Source organism: Cyprinus carpio, chromosome B3 (genome assembly GCF_018340385.1).
Source record: "Cyprinus carpio isolate SPL01 chromosome B3, ASM1834038v1, whole genome shotgun sequence".
NCBI classification, from domain to species: Eukaryota; Metazoa; Chordata; class Actinopteri; order Cypriniformes; family Cyprinidae; genus Cyprinus; species Cyprinus carpio.
Genome location: NC_056599.1, coordinates 12,048,628 through 12,075,152, shown reverse-complemented (window position 1 = coordinate 12,075,152; position 26,525 = coordinate 12,048,628). Strand labels below are relative to the sequence as shown.

The 26,525-nt window shown below is 36.1% G+C and overlaps 1 protein-coding gene across 1 annotated transcript; it reads left to right on the top strand.

Moving 5' to 3' along the window:
• LOC109092109 (vascular cell adhesion protein 1-like) lies at window positions 1-26,525 on the top strand. The gene is made up of 12 exons (XM_042721369.1): window positions 1-230; window positions 4,089-4,355; window positions 4,459-4,788; window positions 5,061-5,303; window positions 13,639-13,938; window positions 14,037-14,279; window positions 14,669-14,883; window positions 17,508-17,694; window positions 21,894-22,160; window positions 22,267-22,596; window positions 22,844-23,077; window positions 24,494-26,525. The coding sequence occupies exons 1-12, from the start codon at window positions 131-133 to the stop codon at window positions 24,601-24,603; spliced, it is 2,826 nt and encodes a 941-aa protein (XP_042577303.1). The 5' UTR covers window positions 1-130; the 3' UTR covers window positions 24,604-26,525.

The following is a 26,525-nucleotide window of genomic DNA, read 5'->3' as shown; positions in this document are numbered from 1 at the left end:
TCTGCCGACCAAACACGTGGTCATTCCCACTTTTAATCTCTGACTGGGTGAAGTGTATCGCAGACCTCCTAAGGGAGAAGGACATCTCGTTTTTCTAAAGCTCAGGACTGGAGTTTAACATTGTTTTAAAATGCAGAAGTGTTCGTTTTCCCTCCCCACATCTTTTCGGGATCTCTATATGCGACTAACGTTACTCGGATTTTGTTTCCTGTACTCCTCAATAGTCACAGGTAAGAGTTTTCAAAATATTTCGTTGTATTAGTCTACAAAATGTCGACAATAACTGCGCCACTCGCTTTCTTAGTTCGCTTGTTTTGTGTCAAGAGTGGTGGGCTACTGCATACGTAAATGTTCATTGACAATAGTGCCTCTGAGACTATTTTAATGCTATATGTCTGTCAAATTAAAAGTATTATCACGAAACAATCTTTAACAACTAACAAGAGATTGTGTCTGCCCGTTCAGTAACTTGATAGCCTAGTTAAGTGCCGTCTGTTCTGAATTAGCTCACAGAAAAGGGTGCGAACAGGCGATATAATGACTTTCAGAGGAGTCAAGATTTATTAAAATAACGTTTTAGAATTTTTAGTCGATGTACCGCACATCAGCCCGCGGTACGTTCTAACGGGAAAGCAGTAACATTCTGTTGCCATCGTTCATCAGTCTAACGCGTCTCTATTGTCTGGTGAAAACACGAGCTTTTTCGGTTTTCTGTTTACTTTTAAACGCCTAAAGACTTATAGAAGTAAAACCATATAATTCGTATAAATACTTTAAAGACCGCACTACTTTTGGTTTTGTTTACACCTCGAGTAGAGTTATTAATCTGCGTTTGGCGCCGGACGTTTTGACCCATTCCAGTATTTGAAGATCCCCTGTAAATAGCCTAACGTTACCAGAGGGCGCAATACACGTTTTCTAATCTCTTAAAGGCACAATATGTAAGCTTGTTTGATAAGGTTTCTGTTTTCCTTCCCCTTCCCTTTCCTCCCTCCGCTTGGTTCACTCAGAATGGTCAATAGTATAATGCAGTGGTTCCCAACCCTGGTCCTGGAGGCACCCCAACGCTGCTTATTTTGCATATCTCCTTCCTCTGACACACCAGTTTCAGGTCTTGGAGTCTGTACTAAACTACTAATGAGCTGATGACCTGAATCAGGTGTGTTTGATTAAGGAGACGTTTGGGGTGCCGTGTTGGGGTGCCTCCAGGACCAGGGTTGGGAACCACTGTTCTGCATGAATGCAAGTAATATTTACAGTCATGTTTGGTGTCATTTGAATGGTCTCAATCTTACAAAAGTAGACTAAAAGATAAAACAGATCCTTAAAGTTAATATATATTTTGATATCCATGCAAATTACCATCTGTCCCAAAAGGTGTTAATTCAGCTTGGTCCATACAAGTTCAAATTGTTAGTTCCTGTCTCCATTTCGGGGGATGTTTTGTCTTGGGCTGAGTGCTTAAGGAAACGTCGGCACACAAGGCGATTCTATAGCCAGAAAGCCTGTAGTGTGGTGTGTGTCTCTACACTCCATACTATGTATTTTCTAAGGTCAGGTATGCATCTTTTACTCTTAGATTCATCTTTGAGAATTTGATGTCTTTGAATTGGCTATCTAATTGGTATAATACATATTTACCTGACTGATAATACATTGTTACTTTTTTGGTTTTACTCTGTAATTATTGACTCTAGAAAACTTTGTTGTATCCTTGTTGTTGTGTCCAGTTACCCATTCTAAAAGGCAGTGACTTGCTTCATTCCTGAATGAATCAGCGTTCAAACGAATCAATTGAATGAATGATTCAGTGATAAAATCAGTGACTTGCCTCCACCTGCTGGCGGATTTAGTTTCATTTTTAGTTTATAATTTTAGTTATTTAAATCATTTAATATTTCTGTGTTCAAAATTTTATATTTAAAAACATTAATCTCCACATGAATGTATGAATTTAATTGCACTCATGCCACCTCTGAGCCTCATTAAACGTCTGAAAATGTACCTACTAGCCACTTTTGTGTTCTTGTGTGCCACCTCTGTAGTACAAATATTTTTTTTATTAATACTAATTTCATATGATTAGTAACGTCTTTGTCTTATTCTACTTATTGTGTTGCTTTAAATAGAAAATTTAAAAAGCTTATATGCCATTACAAAGGTACAAAAGAAAATACCTATGTAAGTCGCTTTTAATTTTTTGTTTTAATTATTGATCAGAAGGTGCTCCTAAATTTTTTAAATTAGGAGGACAAGCGCTCCTAATTACAGAAAGAAAAAAACTGCTCTTAAAGTGAGTGTGTGACAGGTATGGATGTGAAAAAAAAAAAAAATTCTTTAACCCCTGTAAATGCCTTTTAGTTAAATACAGTTCTTAATACAACATATTTTATCGTTTTTAGACATGTATACAACATTTCTTACATATGAACTCATTTAACAAGCATTTTAGAAGTAAAAATGAAACGCCGCAAAAAGACTGATGTGGCTTGTTTAGGTGAATTGGCTTGCTTTGCATAAAATAAAATGATTTACAGCAAATAAACTGTTTTATAGATTAAATAAAACATACACAAACCTATGTCTGACCAAAGAAATGCAAGTCTGTGGCACTGAAAACTACTCTCACCTGAAGAGAATGCAAAATATCTGAACTCATTACAAACACTGGGTTGTTGTGTCTCTCCTGTACCAGGAGCTGGGTTACACAAAAACTACCCAAACACAAAAAATGTTGCAATAAAATAACCATGATTTTTAGAGACAAAACAAAATGGCCCTGATAGTAGTGATCGTGACCTCTGACTAGAAATAATGTTGCTTTATTTAAGTGTGTACAAATCTATGGGGACTAAATAAAAGTACTTTTAGAATGAGCAATCATAGGAGCGTCCGTCTAGAGTATTAGTCAATATCACTCTGTCTAATAACCAAGGCTGACGAGAATGTGACCGTAAGATACGCTAATGGCCGAAGTTATCTTTGAACGATATGAGCACCCAAATAAACAAGTAGTACAATAATAGTCTATTAAGGAGTAAACAGAATAATCAGTCTAGATAAATGATCCCATAAATGATCAATAATAATTAGCATTCTAACTCAAATGCAAGGTCATAATAAAATGGAGTCAGATTACAATTTAACTTGAATTAAATAACTTTGCGTGCCAAAAAGACCAAACACCGGAAACCTTCATCCACCATTGGATAGCTCCGTTGGGACAATCGTGTGGACCTTACAGGATCATATCATTCCTGTCTTGGAGTCTTTACATTGGCTCCCTGTCAGATTCTGTTGAGTTTAAAATTCTTACTTATAAAGTTTTACATGGTTTGGCCCCTCATTATCTCTGATCTTTTAACCCCATACACACCAACATGTGTAAAGTTGACCTTTTAATCGTTCCATTTACTTTTATTTTTAAAATCTATTGAAACTTTGAATTTCTTTGCCTGCCGAGATTAGGCAAACAGTATTTTCTGTTTTAATCACTGTTTTAATCCCTTAGTATTTTTACATTTTCCATTAAAGCTTATTTTTTTGGGTAACTTTTACCTGATTATTTTGTAATTGTCTTATTCTTTATTTACTTGTTAAACTTTTAATAGTTTGCATTTTATTTTTGTCTGTATTTCACTTTTATCAATGGATTTTGTATAATTGTATGTCCTATTTGATCTTATTCTTGTGAAGCGCTTTGAGATGTTACTTTTAAAAGCGCTATAGAAAGTTTATTATAAATAATACATTGATTTACCATTAAGATTAGCTGGATTAAATTAAGGTCAGATTTTTAAAAAAAAGACATGCAAATTAAAGTTTTATGTTAAGTGCATTAAAAAGAAAATTGAAAGGCAATGACTTTACTTTAAAGGCACTGTGTTTGTATACATGTGTTGTGTAGTACATTGTGATTTTGTTTAGTTTGTCAAGTCAACTGAAAATATGTTGAAATGTTTGGAGGAAAAAATCTCAGCATTTTTGCTGATGTGTTGTCTGATTAGTAATATGAGTTTTGTTTATTATTACAGTATTAGTGATTAAAATACTGTACATCACAGCCTCCTCTTAAATGTGTTTAACAGGTGCACAATCTGAATGTCCTCTTCAGCTCGACCCACAGAGAGTTGTTGTGAGATACGGCGATTCTGTTGCAGTTAACTGTAGCACTTCAGTCCTGCATAAAGGGATGGGATGGGAAGCCGATGAGGGAAAAGTGCCCATGACCAAAGACCAGAATCTGATCACATGGAGAGTGTCAAACCTGACAGAATGGGACATAAAGCCAATCTGCTACGTAAATCCAAATGATAGAGGACAGTGTGTAGTAGTTCTCCCAGTCACTGTTTACAGTGAGTTTCTCTGTTACTGATATTTTTTCTATTAATTCAGAAATATCTAATAAATGTACATTCATCACAGCAGATTTCAGAGTGTGTAAATCTTCCTCCACAGAGACTCCAGACAGTGTGTTCATCAGCACTGTGTATCACAGAGGACCAATGATGGAGGGACAGCAGTATGAGCTCCAGTGTGACGTTCACAATGTGGCTCCTGTTCAGTATCTCACTGTCAAATGGTACAAAGGACAGACTCTGCTGCATCAAACCAACTTCACTGACACCATCAAGACTCCAGTGAATGAAACTGTCACACTCCTGATCGGTCCAGACAGAGCTGATGATGGAGCTCAATACAGGTGTGAAGCAGAGCTGGATCTGGGAGCAGAAGGACCTCAACCTCATCCTACTAATTCATCAAAACCTCTCAGCATTGCTGTATATTGTACGTAAGATCTGTTAGCTTCTATGCTTAATCTGTTTTTAGAGTATGTTAACATATCTGAATTAAGAAGACTTTTAGTGGTTGTAGCAGTGACACAGTGTGTCAAGTTGTGTAGTAATAGGGATCAGATGCAGCATGTGACTTTTTTTTTTACAGTAAATATCTAAATTTAAGTAGTTTTATTGAAAACAAATATGGATTAACAGAAATGTAAGATGCAGTGTACAGATGCAAAAGCTCGTAACCTGTGTGTTTTTGGCTCCTTACTATAGATAAACCAATAATCAATGAGACCAAACTGCCCTCAGTAGTGCGTGTGTTTCGAGGCTATGCAGAAGTGCTTGTTTGTGAAGCTGAGGGAAACCCAAAGCCAATAATCCGCTGGAGCTTCAGTTCAAATGACAACAAGAACAATGAAACTCTTACTATAACAGAGTCAACACCTGAGAATGTGTCCTGCACTGCAAGCAATATTGTTGGCAGTACCACCAGACATGTAAAAGTGTCCATACAAGGTAACTATGCATTTGTGTCATTTTCCAATTGTGGCTGTTTCACAATTGTATGTTTTGTATTTATTAGTCTGATATTAAACAAAATATATGTTTTGGTTATATTAAATATGCAAATTATTATGAAAAAAAACAATTTAACAGTATGTTGTCAGGATAGATTTTATGTATGTTCCTTTGAATTTCCTCTGTTAAAAATCACAAATGCATGTGATTGATTCTTTTTGTCTTTTAACTTTTTGTCTTTGACTAATGCAAATTTCATTCTTCCTTCTTAAATCAATTTACACACTTTCTGATTTCCACACAAAGCATCTTTTGCGGTTAGTGCTTTGGTCTTTCACAAAGCATTTACATTTTTGTAAGAAGCTGCTTGGTTTGTTGGTCTTGTAATGCTCTGCTTGCAGTGTCCCTGTGATCACATTATGGCTTATTATATTTAAGTGTTATGGCTTGTGTCACTGTTGTCTTGCATGGGTTTTTTTAGGCTTATTTAGATTAGCATGCATGATACAGGATAGTGATACAGTATAATCCTAGTTTTGCTTGCTTGGATTTCATTCACTAAATTGCTGATTTACTCATATATTTGTTTTTATTTTTGAAACAGAGAATTACATACCCATAATAGTAGGCATTATTGTTGCTGTAGTGGTGGTCATCTTTGTCATCTTCATCTTCCTCTACTTGACCTACTACAAAAAAACCAGGATTGGCCATTATGATTTGAAGAGGCCCAATGCACGTAAAGAACTCTTAGCGAAGCCAGAACAGTCCCCATGAAGAAACTCTGTCAGAGCAATATCTCTGATTTGGTTATGTTTCCCAAATTGTGGATCCATCTGCTGAGCCTCACTGTCCGCAGTCAGATCAGTCGGACCAGATTGTGATGAGAAATCATATGGATCAGTGTTATTTCAATTCACTCTAAGATCAAGCTGACAAGCTGGGTTGATCAACTAAAAATGGTTTGAGTAGCATCCTTATTAGGCTTTTATTGGACTCTTCTATCTTTATAAAGACACTATACTTATATTGTGTGTTTCAAGCATATTGATTATTCTGAATCTATATATTATCTATTATTATATACATATATATATATATATATATATATATATATATATATATATATATATATATATATATACATATATATATATATATATATATATATATATATATATATATATATATATATTTTATTATTATATATATAGATGTATATATATATATATGTGTGTGAGTGTGTGTGCGTATATACAAGTGTGTGTGTGTGTGTATATACATATATATATATATATATATATATATATATATATATATATATATATATATATATAATATATATATATATATATATACATACAGTACAGGTCAAAAGTTTGGAAACATTACTATTTTTTAATGTTTTTGAAAGAAGTTTCTTCTGCTCATCAAGCCTGCATTTATTTGATCAAAAATACAGAAATTTTTTTTAATATTGTGATATATTATTACAATTTAAAATAATTGTTTTTAAATTTATTATACTTTAAATTTTCATTTATTTCTGTGATGCAAAGCTGAATTTTTTAGGATCATTATCACATGATCCTTTAGAAATCATTCTAATATGATGATTCATTATCAAAGTTGGAAACAGTTCTGCTGCTTAATATTTTTTCAGAACATGTGATACTTTTTTTTTAGGATACTTTGATGAATAAAAAGTAAAAAAAAAAAAAAAAAAAAAAAAAAAAAGCTATGTTTTTAAAAATATAAATATTTTGTAATAACAAATATACACTACTGGTCAGTAATTTGGGGTCAGTAATTTTTTTTTCTTTCTTTTTTTAAATAAAATCAATACTTTTATTCAGCAAGGATGTGTTAAATTGACAAAAAGTGATAAAGAAAATATATTATTAGAATATATATTATTAGAATTTTTTTTTTATTTTGAATAAATGCAGTTCTTTTTAACCTTTTATTCATCAAATGTATTAGACAGCAGAACTGTTTCCAACACTCATAATAAATCAGAATATTAGAATGATTTCTAAATGATCATGTGATAGACTGGATGTTACATGTGACACTGAAGACTGGAGTAATGATGCTGAAAATTCAGCTTTGCATCACAGGAATAAATTATTTTTTTTAAAGTATATTCAAATAGAAAACTATTATTTTAAGTTGTAATAATATTTCATAATATTACTGTTTTTTTCTGTATTTTTGATCAAATAAATGCAGGCTTGATGAGCAGAAAAGACTTCTTTCAAAAACATTAAAAATAGTAATGTTTCCAAACTTTTGACCTGTACTGTATGTATTAGTGCTGTCAAGCGATTAAACGCATCCGAAATAAGTTTTTGTTAACATAATATATGTGTGTGTGTACTGACTATATTTATTATGTGTATATAAATACAAACACATGCTTGTAGATGTTTCAGAAAAATTTTGTTTATATATTAAATATATGTATATATAATATAAATTCTAAGAACATAAATATATTAATGTATACATGTAAATATTTTCAAAATATATACTGTATGTGTGTATATATATAAACATAATAAATAAACAGTACCACACATATATTATGTAAACAAAAGTTTTTTTTTTTTTTTGGATGCGATTAATCACGATTAATCATTTGACAATACTAATATCTATATTGTATCACAACTATGTTGAGAAAGACACTCAAGTACTACAGGTTGTAATTTTGTGGTGACTTTGTGGAGTTTACTTGTGCCTAAGCTGTATGATCACTTTGTGATCTGTTGATGTAAATTTTTCTCAGGCCTCTTTGTAAATAAAATCTATGTTTTGTGTGTAGAATATAATCTTTAATTATTATATGGAATTAACATAGTCAACTGTCTTAATAGGAGCACAAGTGTTAACTAACATTTGACATATAAATGCATTTTTGAGAATTTATTTTAAAGAAAATTTCACTGCCTTTCTATTCACTCATTAATATTGTAAAATAATTAAAATTGTAAAAACTGTACTAAGTACTGTGACTGCAGTAGCTACTAGCTAAGTCCTAAGATCTTAGCAGTGATTCCTTTTGGGAAATGCAAAGGGAATAAAGCCGAACCTGTTACTTTACCAGTACTGCACCACTGAAGTTTTTTTGTCAATTGCAGAGACTGAATATTGATAGCCTCTTTGATTTATATGGCTCTAAACCTGTCTGATGAATTCCACAATAGCCGAAATAAATGTTCAGAAGCTTGCATGTGTATAGCTTTGGTCCATGCATGAAACTGGCTGCCAGTCTGTAAGCCTTAACCAGTGCATGTATTTTGGTTTATTTTTTGCTGGCTGATACATTGACATCTGTGCAAATGAAAATGTTATAGTTAAGTTGGCTTTACTGAAATGCTATTTAAAAAACTTCTTCTTCTCCTTCTTCTGACTAAAACTGCTGACTCTAACTACTCCTTGGGGGGTGTTTCAGTAAGTTTTGTATAGTATTTTCTTTACTGTTTAATTCAAAATCTATGTCTAAAAAGGGTAAAATTGTATAAATTTGAGGTCTGAGGTGTGGGAATTCACGGTGAAGAGAAAGAAAGGGGAAAAGGTTTTGCATTTTAGGTCAGCTTTGCCATCTAATCAGCCAAAATTGTCTTAAATAGCCTGCATAGCACTTCATCTTCTATAACATAGGGTTTTGACCAAATATATTCAATCTTATTTTTGTAATGTTGCAACGATGGTATTTTTTTTTTTTTTTTTTGTGACAAATTACAGTTTTGGACATATGAGGTAATAAAACATATTTAAAAAAAAATACCTTAAAACATAGGCGCCGAAAGAGCCCCTGAGCACCCACAGAAAAACACGAGATGTCTCCATTCATTTTAACCAATAAAAAAATGGATTGCAGCTTGTACGACTTTATTCTTGTTTTCATAGTTAATTTGAGGCCGTTTTTGGCGTTATTTTAATGGCAAATGTCAAGAGTGCATTATTGTAATACGCCAGCACGAATCTCTCGGCTTGCAGCAGGCTTGCTCTCCCATAAAGAAGTCATGGCTCTGCACTCCCTCAGATATTACATGGTGGGTGCCCTCAAACTTTGTCCTGTGTACGTGCGAATAAGTGCTTATTGTAAACAGGTATTTATTAAATAATTTTATTTAGTGAAGCACAACCCTCATAGAAAGAATGTGTGTATTATTTGGTTACTAAATAATGTATTTGCAGTCCGCGAGTTTCGCTTCACAAGATACATTTTGTGTAGTAAATTCATCAAACACACCATCCAATGGAGTATACTCTAGAAAAAGATGACTGCATGTGCATGCCCGCGATCCGCGCAATGTTCCCAACTTTTCCCCCTTACTTGTTTGCATCTTTGATCTATCTGTCTGTCTGTCTGTCTCATAGCAACCTCCCAGAACACCCTAGCAACAACCTAACAACCACCTCGAGTACCCTAGCAACCACATAGCAACACACTAGCAACCAGCCCAAGTACCCTACCAACCACATATCAACACCTTAGCAACCACACTGAGTACCCTAGCAACACCCTAGCAACCACCCCAAGTACCCTGGCAACCGCATAGCAGCACTCTAGCACCCACCCCGGGTACCCTAGCAACTGTATAGCAACACCATAGCAACAATCCCAGGTACCCTAGCAACCGCCCTAGCAACCACTCCAAGTACACAAGCAAATGCATAGCAACAACTAATCAACCACCCCGAGTACCCTAGCAACCACCCTGGGTACCTTAACAATGGCCCTAGCAACCACCCCAAGTAGCCTAGCAACCGCGTACCAACACTTTAGCAACCACTCCAGGTACCCTAGCAACTGCATAGCAACACCTAAGCAACCACCCTGAGTACTCAAACAAAGCATTGCAACAGCCTAGTAACTACCCAAGTATCCCTAGCATCCACATAGCAACACCCTAGCAACCATGCAGAATACCTTAGCAACACCCTAGCAACCACCCCGAGTAAGCTCACAACTGCATCACACCCTAGCAACCACCTAGAACACCATAGCAACCACACAAAATACTCTAACAACCACATAGCAACACCCTAGCAACCACCCCAAGTACCCTATCAACCGCATAGCAACACCCTAGTAATCACCCTGAATATCTTAGTAATTGCAAAGCAACACCCAAGCAACCAAGAAGACTATCATAGCAACCTCACAGACTACCCTAGCAACTGCATCGCAACACCCTAGAAACCACCCTGGAACCTTAGCAACTATCTATCTATCTATCTATCTATCTATACTGTTGTTTAGACTTTTAATTATTCACTAGCAAGGACCCCACCACACTGCAAAATGTCAGGAAGTAATCTTTATTGTATAATGTAGGGATGAAAGGGGAAGGGATGAAAGGTTGATCTGGATGTCCGTTAGTGGCCCGGAGAGACTCAGGATGGGGGTATTGTCTCCGTAATGTGCGGCTGAGAGATTAGGACCCCCCACCTAGAAGTAAAGAGTGGGATGTTGAGGATTGTTATGGAAGAGAAAGGGGTGGGAAGGGTGGGTTCGAGAGAACAAGATGAACATGCTAAAGGAGTCGGCCTGGCATAAGTAAGTTTTGGGAAGCGAGGTGATTGGATGAGGTGGTTGAGTGAGGCGTGGCCCTGCTCCCGAACCTCTAGTTAACTCCCTTTGTTTAAAAAAACTAACACTAGCTTTTCTAATCTTTTTGTATTCTATGTTTTCTTTTTTATTTATTATACAATTAACAAAAGCAAAAAGGCCCTTAACACTAGCTTGCTCTATTCTTTTGCTATTCTGTTTTCTTTTTATTTATTATATAATAATAATATTAAAAAACCTTGCTACGTGTACTGTGTTAAGCTAACTGAGACTTGTTATAGCACTTGAGTACAGTTGCTCTTTTGTTGATTTTGATTGCTGCCATTGTCCTCATTTGTAAGTCGCTTTGGATAAAAACGTCTGCTACATGTAAATATATACTGTTGTTTATTCAAACTTCAGACTAATTGAACACCTTCAAACAACATGTTTTAAAAGCACCTGACACAGGTCAAACTTTCTCAAGCCAACTTCAAAGTTTGTTCACAAACTTTACTTGTCTAGTTATTGTTGTCATACTAATGGCCTTATTTACAGCTGAATGTTTCACTCTTGTTCATTCTGACACTGAAACTGTTTTTAAAAGTTACTAAGATATTAAAAAGAGTGGAATTTGACTAGTTGCGTGGTTTTAAAATGGTGGCAAACTTGTGGACCATTGCTGTCGCGAATAAAATAACTGTTTTCATTGCATGTGGATTGTACATCATTTCAAACCTGTCAGAAGTGCTATTCATTAGCCTACTTTAGCTGGTGAGTGTCTTCTTGTGCACTTGTTTGATTCTATAGCTTCATTATTCGTAAGGCACACGTTCCTGAAGAACACTACTGCCCAGCTTGACCCACTTGAGGGTTGCATGCTGGTACAACAGATCTGTTTGTTAACTGCTACAATTCAGTCACAAGGACACTTATGTGTGGTTGAAGCCATTGAACACTCTCAGAATCTCATGTATTCAGTCTTTTCTGCATACTGTATAGTATGCATTAGTCATGACCATATCTGCGGGGGTCCAGTATGATTCATTCTGACCCAGAAAGCATTGTGGGAAGTGAAATTAAACCGCATGTTTTTATATAGACCCACTCCTATTTATCTGAGCTCGAGGATGAGCTGACAATGAAGGGAAATGGGGTGAAGTGACGAGCTGTGGTTAATCAAAACACTTAATGCGATGTTCAAAACGACTTCGCCTTATCTAAAAGATAGGTGATTGAATTTTCTCTATTTCCAGTCCCGGTTTTGTCGTGACAGGGTACAAATGAATAAAGTTGCAACGTGCACTTTCAGAGAGATGTGTGGGGGAGGGATAACATTAACTAAAACGGGCAGCTAAGCGAGGGCAGACTGGGCAGTGGTTTCCTGCGAGAAGTAAAGTGTCCGAGACCGTGTGTTGTGTTACTGCATGATCGATTAAACACCGTTAGCTGGTTAAAAACCGGTTCGATACAGCGCAGCTACAACTAAAAATGACGGCGCGGAGTGATCGGATTCTCTTCACGTGTCTCGTGCTGGATCTGCTGTCGCTGCGGTACGCGTTGGATGGTAGGACATTTATATAACGACTGTTGTATTTTTGCAATCCGGAAGAAAAATGCTATATTTTCAAGACAGTTTTCCGCGTAAAACTCGAGAAAGGTGATTGTAAGGCCCCTCTGTTTTATTTCCTCCGCTGTGACTCGCTTCTGAAAAGACTTTCAGTAACAGTGTTTAAATAGCGATAGAATAACGTTGTCAAACAAGATAAATACACCGTGTTTGTTATCATTAACAGCCTGCATTTAGCAGTTTAACCACAGCCACACATAAAAGCAGTCTGTCAGCAATTGCAAATATACTGTAGAGTTAAAATGAACTGTACTTAAGTTAGGGGTCTCCTAAAGCTATAGCATTTACGAGGAAATATCAAAGTTTTGTTTAACTGTGATTACTCCCTTTTAAAATTAACCATGGTTTTATTGTAGCAAAAGTGTAGTTACTATGTTCTTTTGTTGTATTGATTACGTTAGGCCCACCATTTGTATCATCACAGTTTTACTATAAATGGTTAAACTATAGTTAGTATAGCAAAAAATATGATATGGTTAATTTGTGGTTATCATGGTTTAACTATAGTAACCATGGTTTTAGTGGTAGAAAAACCAGCTAGTTTAGGCTGGTTTAAGAGGTTTTTTTAGAAGGGTTGTAGAGAAAATATGTCCGTGAAGTGCAAAAACATTATAGCCCGCTGGCATTTAATGGAAATATCACCCTTATAACAATACAAAATAGAAAGTTGAATGTATTGGGCCTGATATTATTATTATTAACTTTAGTGTATTGGATAAAATAGGTAAGATGGCGACTCTGTTTTGAAACATGGTTGATGGTCCTTGGTGGTCAAAAAAGCAATAGCTGCAACACACCAGCTAGAAACCTGCCTTGTGCCAAAACAACAGTCAACACCAGTGTGCATTTGTTTTAAAAATTAATTTCTCTAGTGCTGGCAAATGATTAATTGTGATTAATTGCATCCAAAATAAATGTTTTCGTAAAATATGTGTGTATTTATTATGTGTATATATATATATATGTATATGTGTATGTGTGTGTGTGTGTGTGTGTATGTACATGTAAATATTAGTATTGGATATGTATGTGTGTGTGTGTGTGTGTGTATGTACATGTATATGTAATTATTTGTATTTTGCACTTATTTGAAGTATTTGGCATTTCATCTACTCTATTATGCTTAATGTGTCTTGCAGATATTTCCATCAGTTTTGTGAATCACAAAGGAGAATTGATAGTGGGCACGCAGTATGAGCTCCAGTGCATCATTCGTAATGTGGATCCATCTAAGAGTGTTGTTGTGAGATGGTACAAACTGAGTCAAACCAGCTCCCCTGACACCAACAAGACTCTAGTCAGTAGCGCATCTAATCTCCAGATCAGTCCAAGCAAAACTGATGATGGAGCTCAGTACTGGTGTGAAGCAGGACTGGAAGCAGTAGGAACTCAACCTTATCCAACATTGTCATCAGAACGTCTCAACATTACTGTACATTGTATGTACAATAATTTGTCCAGGTTTACTTTGCAGGTATTTCAGTGGTCTTCATTTTTATCATGTGAAACCTCTTTTTCTCTTTGCTCTTTCCTGTAGATAAGCCAATCATCAATGAGCTCAAACTGCCCTCCACAGTGCCTGTATTTCGAGGCTATCCAGAGGTGCTTGTTTGTGAAGCCGAGGGAAACCCAAAACCAACAATCCTCTGGAGCCTCGGCGCAAATGAAATAAAGAAAAGTGAAACTCTTATTATAACAGAGTCAACACCTGAGAATGTGTCCTGCATTGCAAACAATTCTGTTGACAGTACCACCAGACATGTAAAAGTGGTATTAAAAGGTAACTATGCATCTTTGCATATGTTTTGGTTTACATTTCCAACAGCTGTTTCTACTTTGTTGCAGTTTAAATGTACTTTTACTTTAAAAACTGAAATTTTGATCAGGCCAAATGCATGATATGCCAAATATGCAATAAATCAAGAAGAAAAATGAACCAGATCATTAAAAATGATGTAAGAGACACATAATGATGTGATTACAATGCATTTAATCATTTTGATTACACATGTACACGTGCTATGATAAATTATTTCAATTTGCTTGTTTGCTTCTGATATGGAAATTCATGAAGTGTTGTTTTTTTTCTACAATTTTAGCACTTGTCTGTTTAGACTGTGTTGTTGTTTTTGTCTGATCTTTTGGTGTGCTTTATTTCTCTTGACACAGAGGATTACCTGCCCTTAATAGCAGGACTTATTGCAGTCATTGTGGCATTTATCTCAGTCATCTTCATCTTCATCTACTCTATCTACTACAAAACAGCCAAGATGGGCCATTATAGCCTGAAGGATGCCAAGCCTAGTGCACAAAATGGAAATGTAGCACAGAATGGCAAACACAACCCTATTCCTATGAAGAAACTCTCTCAGAGCAGTATCCTTGCTTAGGTTATGAAATCCCTGGGTTTGGCGCATCTACCGAGTCCCAGTGTCCACAAAGGGATTTTTTTTCACACCGCAAAGCCCTCTACTTTGTACATCACTAAATAAACTTTTTAGTTTTCGGCAATCTTATGGACCAGAAGAAAACGTGTGACAGAACAGATGACAAAATTAACTGACCTGATGTCCTAAGTGGACGTTTTCAGGAATCTACAATCTTGATATAAGTGAATGTTCATTAGCTACAAAGTGACATTGATTGATTGAGTAACACTTGCTTTGTTCGTCATTTAAGGGAAGGCTCTTGTTAAATTGTGTAACAAGACTATTCTTCTGTCTCTGGCACATTGGTCAGTTTGAATATTTGTGTTTTATCAAAAGCTATACTGTATGTATTAAGAAATGATGTTTCAGGAGGAACACGTTCAGATAATCAACCAATTAAGCACGATAGTAAATATATATACAGTTAACTTCTGTTTCATGACAGATTTCAGGCATCTGTCCTCCTCCCCAACACCTCACTCCTAACTAATCCTATCCCAGCTTGGTATATGGGGTAGTTCTCTGGGAGCTCTGTGCCCTCCCTTCAGACAGCAGGCCAAATAGGCATACTGTTTGCTCAGTCTGATTATATGTTAATGTGACTTGTGAAAGACACCATTATTGAGTGTGTAACTACGTTAAACAAATGATTTGTTTGGCGTTTCTATTCCTTTGGTAAAATCCACACTTCAGAGGGTGGAAATGTAGCACACGGTGACTGTGAAGAAGTGAAAGCTTGGGTATGAGGTTTCTCATCCTGAACCTGTGGGTAAATATTTGGATGATTTTCTGAAAATTCTCTCAGGCCTCATAGTTTGTAAAAAAATAAATAAAATAAAAATACAAAAATGATGCTCAACATAAAATAGGTGTGCCAGTTTTATGGCTCAAGCTGTATGTTAAAAGCATAGTTTAACCAAAAACGACAGTTCTGTCATCATTTACTCACCCTCATGTTCTTCTAAAGCTTTTTAACAATTATCAGAAAGGTAGAACCATATAACTATATGTTCTGATCAATATGGATGTTTGTCTGTTTTCAGTTTGATATGTGTGGTCACTATCAATTGTTATTGTATGGAAAAGCATTGTGTAAATATTAAAAAATTCACATTTTCAGTTTCACAAAACCCTTAAAGTCACACAAGTTTGGAACGGCGTGAGATTGAAAAAATGATGACAGAATTTCCATATTTTTAATTTTGTCACTGAATCTGTGTTTAATTTAGAATTTTTATAGCAGCTTAATTTGGCGTTTAATTTTGAATGTAATCTCACCCATATTCTGGTGGGTTTTAAATGTTGTTTATGGAATTTATACCATCTGTCCTTAACCACATCACATTTGAATTTGATGATTTGCATTTGTAAATGAATTTGTTGAAAACATTTCAGGAATCATTCATTTGTTTAAAAAAATTCTAATAAAAGAAGTATTCTTTTCACAGAATCATTTTCAATCTTTGGCAAAAAATATTTTATGGTATTGAAAAAAAGTCGGTTAAATACAGATCTGTTGCGTATAACTATATTGCATAATTAAATAACAACTACATTATTTTAATTAACTTCAGGTGCTTTTCTATATGGTGTTTTATTTTATTATTTTCATTTTTTAAATAGTTTTTTTTTTAATAACAGTAAATCGAGCAGGTATGTTGAAACAGATGCACACTTGATTGTCTTTCACGATTAGCATTTTTAATCTTGTTATATCTCAGACATTTGAAACACACACACTTTGGCTGGTGTTTACGATTTTATTCTTAGGTTGAATACCCATAAACATCATATCTGATGCTTCGCTGCACAGCAGGGACGATACATCGACTGTTCCAACATGGAGATGTTTTATTTCTATTAAATAACTTTCTGATGTGCTTACCAAACAATACATTTTTCAACACGGTCCTGTTGAAAGAACCAGTTTAAACCAGCCCAAGCTTCAAGGCTGGCTGTAGCTGGTTTGGCATGGTTTTAGAGGGATTTTGATCACTTTTAGCTGGTTTTACCTGTTTTTTTTGTTGTTGTTTTTGTTTTTTGAGCAGGTGAAAATGTTGTATTCTGTCCCTACTGAAAAAAAAAAATACAATCACAGAAAACGTTAATGGTTTCCACTACAAAAAGCAATTACAAACTTCACAAACCATAAACTTTTAACCATTAAAACCATTAAAAATGGTTTTCTGTAGTGTGTTTTGGGACATATTCCATTAGGATTTATTGGTTTTAACAAGCCACCAAGTTTTAACAGGCAACCAATTACCAGTAGAGACCAACAGGTCCATTACAGTTTCCAGTAAAACCAATACAAGTCCCATTATAACCAGTAAAACCATTGCACATTTTGTAATGGTGTCTTCTTTTTTTCAGCAGGGTCAGTAAGAAGGTTTAGATTCCTTTGAATAATGTGTGATGTTTAGAGAGTCTGAGATTTGAAACGGTTTAGGAACTGGATTAGCTACCCTCAAGAAACTCATTTGCGCACGTGTTCTTCAATGTGAACTGCCTAAATGGTGTCATTCCTATAAGCACTTCCGATGACAACCATATATGGTTTATGAACTATCCACTCGTGATTTGGGTGCGGTTTCGCTGGACAGTCACTCATCTGGAGGCAGAGGCAGAGGCGACCCCTTTATTTATTCGCACGCTTCAACCGCGCCTGTGTCCGGTCGATGCTACCCTCAAACACTTACAATATGCTGCACTGTTTTTGTGGACTTGTTTATCTCTCGGCACTTTTGGCGTTTGCGACTCTCACAGGTTTGTACTGACTTGTTTCCCTTTTATTCTTTCGATACGTGAAGCGAAAACAATAATTAACTGGAAGCATACGACCTCGAGTGTGTTTTAAACATTTACTTTCATGTGAGTAATTACGAGCGTCGTTGACCGCTATGGTCTCTGCGTTAAAATGTTGACATATTTAAGTTAATTCCTTACTGTACACGGTTCTCAAAGTCTACATTCAGAGGTCCAAATCTGAATTTGCATCAGCGTCAAAGTCCGGACTGGAACAAACTTCATAAAAGAGAGTTTGAGTAAATGATTCCTGCAGGGCGCAAAATAGTAACAGTAGTAGTAGCCCAATTCATAGTAATAATACATAGCTTAAAACTTAAATACCTTCTCAAAACAGTTCTGAAGCCTGTTTTTTGTTTACGTTTGCTGACATACACCAGTGTTTCCCACAGATTGTAAAAGCAGGGTTTATTCTCTGCCAGCATGAGCCTCTGCTGGAGCTGGAGATATAGCGGTTTCCTCGGTAACGCCTCTAAACAAATAAACACCACTTTATCAGGCACTACAGGGAAGACGAAATGAAAACGACAGTCAGTTTTGATATTGTGACGAGCCGCCACAAATAACCTGACACTGCTAGAAGTCAAATGGCCATAATCTAAGTGATAAAAAAAAAAAAAAATAAAATTCTCATATTAGCGTGAAATGTTCGCCCGATTATGTCCAACGTCATAGGCGCACTGGATGTCATGACAACAAATGTCATGAAGAAAAAGTCTCAGTATCTCGCCTTCGCTTTCATTTCGGACCATCTCCAAATAGACATAAAAACAAACAAACAAAAACAACAAAAAAAAGATTTATAAGTTTAACAAGCGTTCATCAAAAGTAGGAAATATAATTAGTGTTCTTGGATGCGGGTCCGGACTTTGAGAAGCGCTGCTGTACACAAAGGAGCCACAGTCAATGCTACTATCTGCAGCAGAGCTTGTAATATGATCTGTGCTTGAGTACTCAATATTTTTAGTGCTGGCAAACTCTTCAGCAGTTCATGTGACCTGTGGATTTGTATAGATATGTCCTATATCTATAAAGGTAGGAAAGTTAGTAATTTTACAGTTCATTTAGTTCAAATTTCTAAATCGCCCAAAATGTCCGGGAATCGGCTTTTGCATTCAACAGTCGCCATTCATTGTGTGTGTTTTTGTATGGAAGCCAGCTAGGGACTGATCCCACTCCTGCTCCCGCTGAATTTCTTTCGATTTCGCGCACTCTGTGTAAAGGAAGATCAGATATTTGTCACTGAGCTCAGGATCTGTTGAGCAGCAAATCCTCCAGCATTTCTCCTCTCAACCCGTGATCACTGACCGTGTTTTTTTCCATGGAACTGGACTACTTTTAAACTATGGCTTGATTTTCCCTTGTGGGTTAAAGGTTTGAAATGTTGCATAAATAACATTTGACTGAACTGCTTGTATTGAAACATTTTAAATTCTACCTATGATAAAACTGTGCTAGATGTTAAGTTTTGTGAAGGAGGGCCACTGGTAGGAAGCTTTTTAGCTGTGTTTATGATCAATATGCATAACAGTGACTGTAAAAAAAATTAGGTATGGAAATTACACATTTTGAATTTTGATATTTGGGATATGGTCATTGCCCTACTTTGGGCACTATTTTAGCCACCAACCAACCACACCCCGCCCCGCCTGCACCCACCCACTGTCCTCTTTTTGGAAAACTAAAATATGGTCACCCTAATGTAGCCATTACTAATATTGCGTTCAAAGTCAATATGACAAAAACTGTTTATTCTAAATTATTTAATGTTGATCGCAGACAGCAAGCAGTTTGGGCCCAGAACCGGTGTTCTGTCGATTTGTCCTACCCTGGCAGATTTTCCTACCTCCCATTAAAACAGTTGGTAGTACAATTTGACATCGAAAAAAGCTGCCGATAAACTTATGGTTTATTAACATCTACACTGTAGGGGAATTTACAGTTAAAACCCAAGGACCAGATATGATGAATGAAGACCAGGAGTCAGAGATGCGTTCAATTAAAGAAAAATTTACTGAAGAACATGGTTTGCAGTTTCATCAGCAGAAGTCAGCTTCAGTACTCTCGATGGAGTTCGTAGGCCGCTCTGCGTACAACTCAAAATCACCAACAATTATACTCTTGGCAGAGAACTAATTGCGTCAAGTCAGCAAAATTCTGATTGGTTCCAAAACCTAGATAAACTTAAACAGTTTCCACATATGGACACAAGCTTGAAGCATATCTTCTGATGACTATTCTGGTGACAAGTCGCTCCAAAGATGTATATCTGATACGCTGGACATCGGCAGTTGAACGTTTGTCCTTTCCCTGTACAGACAGATACTAACACACATACGCAGAGAACTTATCAGAACTTCAAGGCTGCCTAGCCCTAGCTAGAATTTTATCAGTATGGTTTGTTACACACACACTATGCAAGTCTCATCTTAGAGAGTAGAAATATAGGCTAGAACAGGATTTCTTAATATCAAGCAGATACATTAATATCACAGTCTGTTGTCCAATCTCTCGTGTCTCATGTAGATGGGAGGTCGTCCTGACCTCTTTGACATGGCCTTGTGACCTGGGAAGGAAATAGATTCAGCCCTGTAAAGGCTTACTGTTACGCTTTCCACTCTTGCATCAAACCAAGTGGTTAAATACTGATCAATAACTTAATTAATAATCACACACTATATTAATGAAATAACTAATATAGAGAAGGAAGGATATGATCAGGGCGACGGCATCCACTTCATCCTCTCCTTCAGTCCCCCGTTTTAGACCGGTATGGAGTCCAATACTCCACGTCTGGTCTATCAAGTGAGGTCGCTACGGAAGGTGTAGTGGTGACGCATGTTTCCCTGGCGGGTCACAATTTGTCTCTTCACCCTATCATGGACATGCTGGATACTATTTAATCCAGTCCCCATGTTTAGGGCTCTCCCGACCCTTCCACTCACAACAGGGCGTTGACAACACATACCATAACTCTAAACCTACCCTTACAGTAATACAAATACAGTAATTATGTGTTATATTCGCGGTTGAAGCAAGAAGGGATACATTTACAGGAAACCAGCAATAAATCATTTTTTCTACGTATTAGATTGTGTTTTATTAAAGACTATACCTACCCCAACCCTAAACCTACCCTTACAGTAATGCAAATACATTAAATATAGTTGTTTATCATGAGAAAAAGGACGCGATATTGCTGTGTGCATGCGCAGTTAACCCTGGTAGGAAAATCTGACGGGTAGGATAAAATGTCAGGACACCTGCCCACATCTGGCCCACAAGAAATCCATGCAGGCCAGATGTGGGCCGGATCTGGGCCGAAACTGCTTGCTGTCTGGGATATTACTTCTATCTTTTTTTTTTTCACAGGGTTTAGACAGTCCTACTGACAAACGTTAATAAACAACAAAAAACACTTGCCTGTCCGAGTTCAGATCTACTGAAACCAATAATGATTATGTCATAACATTTATCTTAAAAAATGAAATTAAATAATTATATTAGTACGGGTGTTTTATGATGAAAACAGGGTTGATACAACCCGTGGAAAAGATTATTTAATAAAATAAGTTGTCTTCTAAATTATGAATAAAATGTTTATTTCCTGTGACAACATGTTCTTGATTGCTAAAACAGGAAGGAAAGGTTGAGAAGGCGGGGCCAGGACAGGACAAATGCATATTTATGGATAAAATACTGAAATAAAATGAAAATTTAAAATGAATGTAATGGATTTTTCTTTGACGTCTTTTCAAAAGATAATAGCACATGGTAAAAGGTTATGCCCACACTGTTACACACTGTGTGAGGGACATGCTTCAGAATGATCCTCCTATGTCAGTGAATTTCTTAGTTTCATTTCCCAGATGGCAAGAATCGATGAACCTCTTTGTTTTAAAAGAGTCATGAACTGTCATAGACCGATGGTCTTCTACAATAGCCAAAAACATTTTTTATTTTATTTATTTTTTTCAGTTTGTATTTATTATTTGATGCAGTTGGCCAATAAACTCAATAAAATAACAAATCCTCTCCAAGAATCCAGATGGTCATTTTTATTGCAAGTCTTAATATGTGACAATTGGTTATCTGTGTTCAGTCTGTCAGGTAAACAATACCTATATGCAATAACTCTGTGTTCTCAATGTGTTTAACAGGTGCACAATCTGAAAGTCTTCTTCAGCTCGACCCACAGAGAGTTGTTGTGAGATACGGCGATTCTGTTGAAGTTAACTGTAGCACTTCAGTCCTGCATAAAGGGATGGGATGGGAAGCCAGTCAGGGAGGAGTGTCCATGACCAGAAACCAGAGTCTGATCACATGGAGAGTGTCAGAACTAACAGAATGGGACATAAAGCCAGTCTGCTACATAAATCTAATTGATAGTAATCAGAGTCTAGTACATCTCCCAGTCACCATTTACAGTGAGTTTCTCTGTTAGTGATATTTTTTTCTGTTTATTCTCAGAAATATCTAATAAATGTACATTCATCACAGCAGATTTCAGAGTGTGTAAATCTTCCTCCACAGAGACTCCAGACAGTGTGTTCATCAGCACTGTGAATCACAGAGGACCAATGACGGAGGGACAGCAGTATGAGCTCCAGTGTGACGTTCACAATGTGGCTCCTGTTCAGAATCTCACTGTCAAATGGTACAAAGGACAGACTCTGCTGAATCAAACCACCTTCACTGACACCATCAAGACTCCAGTGAATAAAACTGTCACACTCCTGATCGGTCCAGACAGAGCTGATGATGGAGCTCAATACTGGTGTGAAGCAGAGCTGGATCTGGGAGCAGAAGGACCTCAACGTCATCCTACAAATTCATCAAAACCTTTTAATGTCGAAGTATACTGTAAGTTTATTATTGCTAAGCTAGCCATATAATCCAGTTTATATTTTCTGTAGGGCCTTCTAGTGTGAAGGATGTGCAATATTTCATCACACACACAGATTTCCATATTGACTGCGATTATTTGATCAAATATGACATTATGAATTGAATGAACACAGGTTTTAGTACAGTATTTTTAGTGATCTGTTAATAACAGCTGCTCATCATGTTGCCGTTGTGCTGAGAAATGTATCTCTGTCCTCCTCAGATAAACCAAAACACTCCAGTTCAACAGAGACCATCATTCAAGATGATAAGGTCATGCTAGATTGTACAGTGAAGGCAAACCCGGCTTCTACGTACACATGGGATCATCTGAAAGAGAAGAGCAGCTCTCCGGTGCTCAAGTCCTCAGCACTCAGTCCAGGAAACTACACGTGCACCGCCACAAACACTCTGGGAAGAGACAGCAAAGTGTTCATCGTCAAATCTAAATATACAGGTCAGTTTTGATTAAATAAACATTAATCTGACACTTTGCCTCAGTGTTCCTCTCAATCTCAGTTTGAAATTTTAGTGTTTTTTACATCCTTATAGGCTGTTCACACAGAATGTGTTTTTCCATTCCACTACACTTTCATGTTTTTCTGTGTAAATGTAATACAGCTTTTGAAGCATCTCGCATGACATAGTGTCCAGTAATGCTTAAGAGAAGTTCAACTTTTAAAAAACGCATCTCAAGACTTGCATTTCTTCCCGTTCCACTGCCCACATCTCGCATTGTTCAAAGCAAAAACCTGTTCTGTGTGAACCAGCCCTTACTGTTCAGTATAGTTCTGCAGTGATGATGTACCCATGGTTCCCTTGAGAAAAACACAATAGGATTTTTCCTAAAGAATTTGGATTATTGCAGAAAATAAGCTCTGTGACCAACACAATTTTATGATTCGTGCACATCTTGTTCATCAAGATAACCTTCTCAAATGAAAACAACTTAATGAAGCCCAAACACAATCAGCAGAAGAAAAAAGCAACACATACTGTAGGCTTTAATTTCAGCTTCACATCACTATGCTTCTGACGACTTTTAGTCTTTTTATAAAACATTTTCTCTATCTAAAGTTTTGAGTTAGAATAGTGTGCAAGAGTGCGATTATAAAACACAATGAGGCTTTAAAAGTGCACTCAGTTATTATTATTATTCCTTGTTAATGTTAAATGTCCCTGCCAACCTCTAGTGCCATTTAGCCACTTGTTAGCAGCAACCACCTTTTTAAATACAAATAGAAGCTTTAAAAACCACAAGGGGTTATTACATTAATGTTCTATGTTGTAGAATAACATGAATATCTTAAATTTAAACATGAATATATTTTGAGCTTGTGCTAAACACAGATCTTTTTTCAGGCATTTAAACAAAAGCCAATTGAATTCTGGACAATTGAACCAGAAGTGTGGACCAAGTTGTTTTTACATTTTTGCCTAAAAAATTGTCATCCCTGCAGCACTCCATAACAATGACTTCTGATACAGGGTGGCGTCTATTCCTTTTGAAATGAAAATTATGAAAATGAGGAAGGAAACATGCATGTGATTGTGACATTTAGGATATTTATACAAGTCGATTATCTTAAACTCACAGTATTGACTTTTTTATGTGTTTTTGTGGTCTTGAATAAGCTTCGCATTTGCATTTAATGATTCATCTGGCAGTTTTATGCGAAATGAGGAATAGTGCCACAATAGTCTCTTGTAGTCTCCGGTACACTGGTGTTGTGTTCCCACCAGGCCGCGCCAGGACTGCTGCACTGCTGCTGGCAGTGTGTGTGTTGTACAACCAACAGAGTCATGCTTCTGTTGCTGAAGCTGTTGATTGATTCTTCTGTTTGTGAAATCATTGTTTTCTTTTCTCCCACAGACAGAACCACATTCTGGGCTATTGTTTTAACCGGCGTGGTGGTGGCAGTGGCGTTAATCGCCGCTTATTTGATATTCAAGTTTAGGTTTTCCAAGAATTCTGTCATTTGATGGACAACAGATGACCTCAAAGTGGGACATTCTCCTCAGGGAGATCATAAAAAACCCTGATTATTATGGGTTGTTTTTTAAAGGAATTGTTCACCCTCAGGTCATCCAAGATGTAGATGAGTTTGTTTCTTTATCAGAACAGATTTGGAGAAATTTATCATAACATCACTTGCTCACCAGTGGATCCTCTGCAGTGAATGGGTGCCGTCAGAATGAGAGTCCAAACAGCTGATAAAAACATCACAATAATCCACAAGTAATCCAGTCCATCTATGAATGTCTTTTTGCATCTTTAAGGCTTTGAATTCTAAACCATCGCTTCTGGACATAATCTATAACAACACTTCCTCCAGTGAAAGAGTGTGTCCGCTGTTGTCCTCTTACATCAAAATACACCAACATATGTGTTTAGAACCATTTTGGACTGTTTTCACTTACAAAGCAGATTTTTATTATCAGGGGAACTATTCCTTTAATAAACTGATGTGATTTTGCATGGCTTGGGGTGTTGTAGTACTGGGAACTGTTACGGCACTTTTAAAAAAAAAAATTTTTTTTTAGCACCATATTCAACTTCAAATTAGATTTATTTGTATGTACATTTACTAATTATTCTGGTCCTGATAGGACAAAATCATTTCTCATAATTGTCATTAAATATAACCACTTTTTTCCCTATAAAAATAGTTTCAATTTTGCAAAGCTATTCATTTAAGATCATCAATAATACCTTTGGTGTATTTTCATCGGTGTCTATGTTAATTAGGTACTGAGTATGTGTACTGTAATATTTTTTTACATAAATGAATGTCATATTACATGCTACACATGTAATAACAACAACAACATTACTGTTTAATTAGTCTGTTCCACAAAATATCTTTTTTTTTTTCTTCACAAATTGTATTATCCTCAATGTATAGCTTCATTTACATTTGCACCCATTAACTGCTTTATCTATCCACCATAGTTTTATACCTAAAGTGAATTTATTTGTTATACACCCTCACATTATTTTTATACTGAGGTTGGGACATTGATCAATAGGCTTTTTACTATTACATGTACAGCATGCTTTTTTCTATGTATTTTTGGAAAATATAAGTATGCATTTTTTTATTTTGTGGTACATAAGCGATCGAGAGCATGTTATGAATGCTTCAAATATGCTTTTTTTTTTTTAGCTAACCCTAACTGTAACCTTAACTAGCTAAAAAGTGCTAGACAAATTAACCTAGTAACTGCCGGCTAATGCATTAACATTAACAAGAATCCAGCTGTTGTGAGTGAAGAAGATAAAACAAAGATTGCTGAAATGAGAAAATGAATATTGATGTCAGTAGCCAACAACTTTCATCACAAAGATTCTCCATAATGCTGATGAAATAAAAGAAAAATATGTTACCTCAAATAATAGCAAGTACTAATCAAGGGTTTTTACACATCCTTCATTGTGGTCTTCATATGCGTATACTTAAAGTTGTGTCCTTTCCTTTTCTCTTTTCCTCTTCAGCTAATGGCATGATGAGGTCAGTGGAAAAACAATGATCACATGCTTTTCACCCAATGATTGCTCATAGCTATGATACTTTGTATGGAACATATTAAACTGAAGTTGTTAATTGAAACTTCACAGTGTTGGTAACACGTCACAATATGGTTTTGAACACTACAAACAAGTGAACGCAAAAGCCGTAATATGACAACGTTAAAAAGTATGGGACCTTACTGTAAAGTGTTATCAACATTTTTCGTACTCTGACTACTATATCACATCTGAATGTCTTTGAATAATGTGGGAGGACACACAAGTTAGTAAACGTTTCTTTCTCTGAATGTATGGTAGCATCGCTTTTTCATGTTTGTTTTTGTTTGTGTGCTTTTGTGTTAATTGTATTAATAAAGAATTTGTTCAAAAACCA

Coding starts and splice junctions, on each gene's coding strand:
- LOC109092109 (XM_042721369.1), top strand. CDS start 131: ATGCAGAAGTGTTCGTTTTCCCTCCCCACATCTTTTCGGGATCTCTAT. Junction 4,356..4,458: donor TCTCCCAGTCACTGTTTACA/GTGAGTTTCTCT, acceptor CTTCCTCCACAG/AGACTCCAGACAGTGTGTTC. Junction 14,280..14,668: donor TGTAAAAGTGGTATTAAAAG/GTAACTATGCAT, acceptor CTCTTGACACAG/AGGATTACCTGCCCTTAATA.